This window comes from Dermacentor albipictus, unplaced genomic scaffold (assembly GCF_038994185.2).
Source record: "Dermacentor albipictus isolate Rhodes 1998 colony unplaced genomic scaffold, USDA_Dalb.pri_finalv2 scaffold_11, whole genome shotgun sequence".
Taxonomy (NCBI): Eukaryota; Metazoa; Arthropoda; class Arachnida; order Ixodida; family Ixodidae; genus Dermacentor; species Dermacentor albipictus.
Genome location: NW_027225565.1, coordinates 476,202 through 485,627, shown reverse-complemented (window position 1 = coordinate 485,627; position 9,426 = coordinate 476,202). Strand labels below are relative to the sequence as shown.

General features: G+C 44.5%; 1 protein-coding gene across 6 annotated transcripts in view; it reads right to left on the bottom strand.

Moving 5' to 3' along the window:
- Nucleotides 1-5,964: 5,964 nt before the first annotated feature.
- The window catches only part of LOC139051334 (nascent polypeptide-associated complex subunit alpha, muscle-specific form-like), a 129,280-nt gene continuing 125,818 nt past the window's right edge, over nucleotides 5,965-9,426 (bottom strand). For all 6 annotated transcript variants that reach the window (XM_070528346.1, XM_070528347.1, XM_070528348.1 and 3 more), the window contains one exon: nucleotides 5,965-8,634. In XM_070528346.1, coding sequence (XP_070384447.1) covers nucleotides 8,609-8,634 — 26 coding nt within the window. In that variant the 3' untranslated portion in view covers nucleotides 5,965-8,608. The remainder of the gene's footprint in view (nucleotides 8,635-9,426) is intronic.

Sequence of the window (9,426 nt, the reverse complement as noted above, 5' to 3'; positions counted from 1 at the left end):
GTAAACGTAGCGTGACTGCCTGAGCCCTATTCAATTTTACGTGTGGCACTGGGAATCGCCTACGCCCCAAGTAGTAATATTTAGTGATGTCGTTGTAAGTTAGTAATAATAATAATAATAATATTTGGGGTTTTACGAGCCAAAACCACTTTCTGATTATGAGGCACGCCGTAGTGGAGGACTCCGGAAACGTTTGACCACCTGGGGTTCTTTAACGTGCGCCTAACTAAATCTAAGCACACGGGTGTTTTCGCATTTCGCCCCCCTCGAAATGCGGCCGCCGTGGCCGGGATTCGATCCCGCGACCTCGTGCTCAGCAGCCCAACACCATAGCCACTGAGCAACCACGGCAGGTGTAAGTTAGTAGGTGATCTTTATACTCCCCGGAATGGTAGTGGGCGTCGGTTCGGTTCTGACCGGCACGGCAAGCAAGTCCTCGTGCCAGGTCGTTCGTCACGTCGTTGAGGTTGGGCCGAGTCTCGTCCACTTGTCCCATATGTGCAGGAAACCATCGGATTTCAGTTTTGATACTTTCGACCTTGTCGATAATTTTAGCCGCAGTCCCAGCTACATAGCCTTTGTCAAAGCTCTTAATTGCTGCTTTGGAATCGCTATAGATGAAAGACCATTTACGGTTCCTGGTGGCTAGAGCAATCGCGGCTTGCTCCGCCACCGTGGAATCCTTAGTGAAGATGGTGACGGCGTCCCGTACCTCGCCCCGGCTGTCGACCACCACGGCGGTGTAGGGCTCTTTGCCTTTGACCCAGGCAGCGTCTACAAGGGCCGCCTGTTGTCCTAGCTGTTCAATTTCTTTCAACAAAGCTTTCGCTCTCGCTATTCTCCTGCTAACATTGTGTTCCGGGTGCATATTTCTCGGGAGGGGGGTGGTTCTGATCGCGTCTCTAAGGTTCGCGCTCATTTCTACCTCGGATTCCTTCGGGTTCATCGTGTTAAAACTCACAAATTAATAGTGTTGTATCATTTACCAGTATTCCATGCATGAGTAAAAATTCGCTACAACACTGTACGTTACATCTTGCTTTCCTAATGCGCAATGGTATTCAAGGCAGTATGTCACGAGTTCTGAATTCTAAAATGTTTTCTATGTGATTTAGGTTCAATACAGGAATTTACTGTATATAGCATCAGCAAGGAGTCTAATTTCAGATTTTTGTATGTGCTGCCAAAGGTATGCTTTGCCGCTACGATTGATAAAACATAGGCCGAGACTTGCATACAAGAACGAACTTCAATTTGGCTCTACCACCATCAGCACTTGCCTGGCGCCTGCCAAATTAATTACATCAGGTAGCTTGTGCAGAATGTTCTTTAACCTTATTGTGAGGGGATCGCATAATGATGTGTGGAGGCGCCTGCGTCTTAGATAGAGATTGTGTTGTAACGTGCATGTAGAACAGGCATGATGCTGAGGGTTCCAGCTGTTTGCAGAGGTGCTTTTAAAATTTTGTCATAACTATAATTTTACCTGTGCTATATTTTGTCATCTATTCCATTAATATCATTCTAGGCATTATCACAATTTAGCAGCTTATTCGCCTTGGCCCATTAGGCTGTCAAATTTTAACTTTCACTTGGTGGGTAATTGTTCAGCATGGACCCTTACTTGAATACATCTTTTGTGTGTAGTGCCTTCTCAATCGCAAGTCAATGCAGATGCTCAGAATTACTTGAGGCTATAGATGTTCCGATGAATTTGCTACCTCTACAAATCACTTTGCACTTTCTGGCACAACCAGCATGTTAACACCTCAATGACAAGGGGCAATGTTCTTGTTTGATCACATCATGATATGCTTTCAATTTTGTGTGACGCATCATCTAAGGTGATGCGTCATTGGTACGTGTGAGGTATTGTCCTCAGTGGCGTAGCTAGGTCGTCTGGCACCCGGGGCCCATAGGTGTTCTGACACCCCCCTCTCCGGGTGTAGCCGGTGGAAAGAGGGGTGTCTTCAGACGTATATGACACCCCCCCCCCCCCCTCACTGGCCCCTTGCACCCGGGGCCCACGGCCCCCGGGCCCCCCCTGTTGCTACGCCACTGATTGTCCTAAGCCAATTCGGGTCACACGAAAATATATGAACGAAGGTGACTTACCCGGCATTAGAAGTGTTGCTTTGGGATACTACTTTATCACCAGTCTCTTGTATACCTGATTATACTGAACTATCTCACGTTTAAGTTTGAATAAAGGCAGCAGCTAGACAGTGCAAAATGCCGAACTTGCTTTTGCTTTAAAGGGCCCCTGAAACGGTTCGGACAAATTTTGTAGGCGCGTAGGGTACAGCTTAAGTAGAACATTCGCACCACAATTTAAGTGAAGCGTTACGTATTAATGGAGCTGCAAGCGATTAGAAGTTACCCTCCTCCCTAGCTATGCTTTTCCTCCTCAACTCGCTCGCCGAGCGAGCGGCGCTAAGCTCCGCCTTCACTGGTTCAGCGTCACGATGCGACGTCACATCGCTCACTTCCGGTTGTTTAGGAGCACGCCCCCTTCCGCGCGAGACCTCTCCGCTAGCCGCTTGGCCGTCGACCGAGAGCTATCGAAGCAGCGTGCGTTGCGAGCATTCTGTCGTAGCGCCGAACGTGTCCGGTACTCCGCTAAAAACAGGCAAGCTGGTCATTTCGGCAAATGACTGGAGGCATAAACTCAAGCTGATGAAGGAACTTTAGCGTAGACGTACGTGAGCAGCCTGATCGGTCTGCACGGTCCAGACACTTGCTGGCGCAGCGCTTAACCAGTCAAACAAAGCGCTAATATTGCTCTAACCAAGTGTAAAGCATTTTAAACATTTATAAATCAACGTGTTGGTGATTACACTCCTGCGAAAAATACACACCAGCAGCAAAGAATACACTTCGTTGCTGCTACTGTGTATGGTTGAGCTCTGTGCCACCAGGTGGCTGCACCGTGCAGACCATTCACATTTGCCCTTCTGCTCATCTCGTGGCTCATCCCGGCACAGTCAAGCGGCCAGACCCTGTCCCCTTGCGCTTGCGTTTGCCCTAATACTGGACTCGCGGTTTGCAGGTCGCTAGGTTTGCAGTCCACAAGGCAACAAAGTCGAATCATAGTGCTCGCGAAAAGACTGAGACCGACTCTGACCAGGGAGCTCTCGTCAAAATGGAGTACGTTGTAACACAAGCAGACGACACTTGCTGTGTGCCGGAAGTGCTGAAGTGTACTAAAAAACTATTCTTGTGTATTCTCTTTAAGTTATTTTCTTTTTACAAAAACAAAGTAACTAACATTCCAACTATTACGAGCATCATTTGTTCACCATAAAGTTGGAAAAATTATCGACCACGCGCCCTGGTCAGCCAATCAGATAGCTCGCCCATGTGACGTAATATGGGTTATTTGCATCATATGGGTAGGGGCGGCTTAAAATTCCGCCGAGCAGTGCGCTGCGATCGGCAGCGATGGGTATTTTTAAAACCTTATAATAAATTACACGCTTTACGCAGAGCACTTAGATGCATGAATTAATGATCAGAAGAACCTACTCTAACGACTCAGTACGTTTGTAGAAAATCGCCAAAATCGTTTCAGGGTCCCTTTAACAATATAAAACATTAACTTTTTAATCAAGATACAGTGTTACATCGAACGCGGCTCGAGACTGCGCCGCGACTGCGATTCGTGAACTTGAGTGTTTGTTCTGCGTATGTGCGATGTGAGGTGAATGTTTTCTTCGTTGCTGCGATGCGGCCAGTAGGCCAGACGGAATAAAGACGTTTCTCAAGTACGCCTCGGCGTTTGTCTAAAATTGGCTAAAACGTGGCTAAAATTGGTAAACCTAGAGTAGTTAAGCAGCTGGACTATGCTGTCGCGGGAAATCGGTTACGTACGCTTTGTCACACCGACAAAATTTCAGGGACGCCTGCTATTTTAGTTATGTTAGAACAGAATCAGATTGCTATTGATGCTCGATATTATGATCAGTGCTATTCACTGCCGCTGAGCTAGGATGCCAAAGGAGCCAAATGAGGATCCCGAAGGAGCTAGGATGCCAACATTACTTGGTCGAAACTGGCTGACCAAAATTAAAATTAAGTAGCAAGAAGTCACGAGCATGAAGACTGTGGCTAAGGCAGTTCCGCTAACTGAAATGTACAAAAATGTTTGAACCTGGTTACGGCGCTATCAAGGCTTTAAAGCCACTATTAAGCTCAAAGAAGGAGTTACGCCGGTCTTTTGCAAGGCGCGGCCAGTGCCATATGCTCTTCGTGGGCAGGCTGAGCAGGAGTGAGTGAGAACTTTATTTAGGTCCTGAGGGGATATCAATCCGGCGGCTCCACCCAGCAGGAATTGGTGAACATGGAAAAGGCAGGAGTCGTGTACAGTGTAAGGTACAGTGCTTGGCCGACGCCTCTTGTTATCGTGCCTAAGAAAGATAAAGGGCTACGTCTGTTAAGTGACTATCGTGTCACTGTCAATCCAGTAATAGAAGTTGACCACTACACCCTGCCCTTACCGGAGGATATTTTCACATTACAAGGTGGAACCGTCTTCTCGGTCATTGCCTAATCAAAGGCGTATCCACAGCTTGAATTAGAAGAGCTAGCACAAGAATTGCTAACAGTGAACACGCATCTTGGCCTTTTCAGGTTCGAGCGTTTGCCTTATGGCATCGCGTGCGCGCCTGCCAGGTAGCAATAATACCATGGGTGGCTTACCGGGAACCGCCTGCTACTTAGACAATGTCGTCATATCTGGCATGTTCAATGGTGCGGTGGCCAGGCATCCATAACGCTATAGAACAAGTGGTACGCCAATGAAAAAAAATATATGGGGTTTTACGTGCGAAAACTGCTTTTCGATTATGGGGCACTCCGTAATGGAGAACTCCGGAAATTCCGACCACCTGGGGTTATTTAACATGCACCTCAATCTAAGTACACGGGTGTTTTCGCCCCCATCGAAATGCGGCTGCCGTAGCCGGGATTCCATCCCGCGACCTCGAGCTTGACAGCTCAGCACCATAGCCACTGAGCAATCACGGCGGGGCGACACGGCGATGCAAAACTTGTCAATCTGTTCTCCTTTCAATGCAGCTAGTACATTTGTGTCAGTGGAGAGTGAGCGATTTCCCACGGGAAAGAGTACACTTAGATGTTGCAGCTAAATATAGTAAGCATCCATAGTCATTTGTACTCAATTGTGGTCATTACAAACCGTTAGACATTAGTCATTACTAGACATTTCTAATCAATTATGGTCATTACAAGCCATTGTTAGACATATTGGTCATTTTGGAGCCATTAGTAGTCATTACAAGTCATTAACCTCTACTAATCTCTATAATAATGTTATCATTCACTAACTGTCACAATCAATCATTCTTTAATCTGTCTTTTCATCGCATGACACTTCGGTGGACACTCCGGCATCAGGTCTGCTGACACTAACTTCACCACGAGCCTAGAAAGGCTTTCGCCTTAAAAGCAGCGAGGGCATGCAGGAGCCTGTCATAGCTGCGCAAACCTCCAAGCTGGTCTCTGTCCACCACAGGCATCACGGATGACTTGTCTGCTCAAACTTTGGCTGATTGCACTCGGCAGACCTTCCCCAACTTTTCTTACTGGACCAGATTTGCGAAGTACTCCGCTGTTCGTATAGCAGCGGCAACATGACACAATCGAAAATGATATGGCGAGAGGAATCGCCTCCACCTTGGGATTGCTACTAGTGCATAGATTGTAATGTGCTGTACACAAATTGTGTTTCTCTGTAATGATATGGAAGCTCTGTAAGGTAACGGACCAGTGAATACTGCAAACAGAAATAATACTGAGGTGCCTTGTGCTTCAGGTCTTGGTCTTGAGGTTTCAAGTGACTGTGGCAGTTTGTGGTTAGCAAAAAATACTATGCAGAGAAAAAGCAGCGACTCTGTTCTTTTCTTTATCACGTAGAATGTAAAAAAAAAAGTCTAGGAACCACCCTGGTGGGATGAAAATTTTTATTAATGAACAAACAAAACAATGAAACAGGTTTAAATAGGAAATACAGTGGCTGTGAGATGCATGCCTCAATTCATTAGGCAAAAAAAAAAAATGTACAGCAAAGATTCAGAAGTCAATAGCGGCCATGGCAGTTTGTGGTTAGTAAGAAATACTGCGCAAAGAAAAAAAAGTGACTTTGTCCTTTTTTTTTCATCGTTAACAAATCTAAAAAGGCTTAAAACCACCCTAGTGGAATGACAGTTGTGTTCATTAACAACAAACAAAACAATGAATTAGGTTAAAATAGGTAAAACAATGGTTGCAAGATATATGCCTCAGTTCTTGAGAGACAGACAAATTGAAAAAGTGGGGTATCAATGGCATCTATTTTGCCACGAGTTTGTTAAAAAAACAGGTGCTAAGAAGCAAACATCTCTTTTGAGGAAAAGACAAAATATTCAAAGCTATGTAGAGTAGGCCAGACGGAATAAAGACGTTTCTCAAGTACGCCTCGGCGTTTGTCTAAAATTGGCTAAAACGTGGCTAAAATTTGTAAACCTAGAGTAGTTAAGCAGCTGGACTATGCTGTCGTGGGAAATCGGTTACGTATGCTTTGTCACACCGACAAAATTTCAGGGACGCCTGCTATTATAGTTATGTTAGAACAGAATCAGATTGATATTGATGCTCGATATTATGATCAGTGCTATTCACTGCCACTGAGCTAGGATGCCAAAGGAGCCAAATGAGGATCCCGAAGGAGCTAGGATGCCAACATTACTTGGTCGAAACTGGCTGACCAAACTTAAAATTAAGTAGCAAGAAGTCATGAGCATGAAGACTGTGGCTAAGGCAGTTCCGCTAACTGAAATGTACAAAAAATGTTTGAACCTGGTTACGGTGCTATCAAGGCTTTAAAGCCAGTATTAAGCTCAAAGGAGTTACGCCGGTCTTTTGCAAGGCGCGGCCAGTGCCATATGCTCTTCGTGGGCAGGCTGAGCAGGAGTGCAGGAGTGCTAAAAAGGCTTGAAACCACCCTAGTGGAATGACAGTTGTGTTCATTAACAACAAACAAAACAATGAATTAGGTTAAAATAGGTAAAACAATGGTTGCAAGATATATGCCTCAGTTCTTGAGAGACAGACAAATTGAAAAAGTGGGGCATCAATGGCATCTATTTTGCCACGAGTTAGTTAAAAAAAACAGGTGCTAAGAAGCAAAGCAAACATCTCTTTTGAGGAAAAGACAAAATATTCAAAGCTATGTAGAGTAAATTATAGGTTAAAATGAAGCAAAATAAAACAGGCTAGACCTCAAAATACTTCATATTGTTGAATACTTCAACATGAAAAAGACACTAGCAGTGGCATTTGAACCTCAATGTTCGGAGGTAACAACAATGCCCAATAAACTGGTTATGAATGGTTAAGACATGAGCAGGTACCTTGCAGATGACTAAGAGGGAAAGAAACAGAAAACAAGTCCAGGTACGTGGTGCCACGAACACAAGGGCAATGTGTAACCACAGCATAGCTGAGACAAGGTCATGCACTTGTTAAACAATGTTTCTTGGTTACCCTATTTTTTAAATCTCATTCGGCAGGAATTCAATTAGTAACACATGTATGCATGCCAAATGATAAGTATGAGTGAGTGACCTACTCACAGGAGGCGAAAGAACATTTTAGTTCGATGGATACCAAAAAATATGTGAATATAGGATGTAGGACAGATAACAAGAAGAGGGGCAAAGAGATCATGGATAGTGGTGGGAGCATGAGATGTGCGATAGAAATGTAAGAGCAAGGCTTGACTAATGACTAAAGAGTAATCCAGACAGATTATAATGTTACAAGAAACATTGAGAAAAAATGCAGTTGCTGAAGCACTTCACTCAATGAGAGTTAGGTCGGCGGCTTGAGCACAGTAAATACACATGCTGTCAATTTGCTGATTTCATGTACAAGTTATGCGTGGAAGATCCCTGAAGGAATAAGGCAGCAAGTGAATTGAGCGGAGAAAGAATGTTGCCAACGAAAACAAACTTCTGCATTTTGAAAGACATGACAAGATACTATGGGCTATAGAAATCTGAAGATCATATTTGCTGATCATAAGAAGTTTAGAGTAAGCCCAAAACTTTAAAAAAGACTAGATGTGACTAAAATATGCTGCATTTTCAAGAACGGCCAAAGTATTGCACTGCCACTTTTGAATACCTTGCAAGAGTAAGGCTGTAAATACATACTTAAAATTAGCAATGTTCAAATGCTGCAGCATGGCAGTGCTAAAGTGGTGTGCCTGACTAGGAGTTTTGATGGACAGACAGTGCCAGAGAATGAAAGTGCGACAAGGTGCACACAAATGGCTGCAGTCATCTCAGAGCGGTACTGTCACTTATCACAGATACAAAAAAGTATCACAGGTTACGTTGAAGTCAAACAGAATTTTCAAATGACGAGAGCGAGCATGGTAAGAAATGAGGTTGTGCCTGTACCCCTCACATAGAAAAAACATTTTGGACCTACCACACTGTCAAACAAAACAGTGTGGTCTGTTCGGAGGTTGTGAAGCAACTGGTGACGCCATTTCTTAGCCGAGGGATGGTCCAAAGGACTTCCATTTCCAAGTGCCCAAGACCGATTATGAGGAGGAGGGGGAGCCGTCTCCTGAAAATACACATTCAACACACATTGCACTGGCCCTTTCACTCTGCAAAAGCCTGCACAGCACTGGACACTGGTTAGTGTATGTGCTAAGACCTCACTCTTTTGTTACCATGTTTATAGAAATCAATCATATTTGACCGCAAGCTTTTCTAGCACTGCTAAACATTTCCGCTGGAATTGTCCTACTAGCGACGTCACGCCCTGCCTGCAATGATAACTGAACTTTAACAATTTGTCAAATTTGACTATTTTTGGCATATTGGGGAATCTGGAAAAATAAAACTTTGAGTGGAGGTATCGTCGAAGCTAGCCTCCAGCGCTCCTAGCACTTCTTCAAAAAACTAAGCAAAATTTGCACTTATAACGCAATTTTTAAACAGCAGCAGCAGCGAAGCCACAGGAGCTTCTCTCAGGTTGTCTAATTTTCCCAATCAACATAGAGGCTGTTTTAACAATGTCTCAAACAGTCGCAGATGCTGATGAGTGCGTGTTATTTTGATAATTGTGTTCAAGTAAGATCAAACGCAACTTTATTTTTACCACCATGGGTTGCAGCATTTCGTCACCGTCTGTACGTATTATTAGGAGCAATCCTTCCCGTAGTCAGTTTTCACTCACACAAGATGCGGTCGATTTCAGACCAAGCTTCGACCGAACTTAATAAGCAGTCTAATCTCCTACATTTTCAACACAACCTGCATGACCGCCCTTATTCTTTACTGTACAATATTGTGCAACACTGTAAAGCTCTGTACAGGAACTGAACAAAGCACATGGATGCTCCTGCGCCAG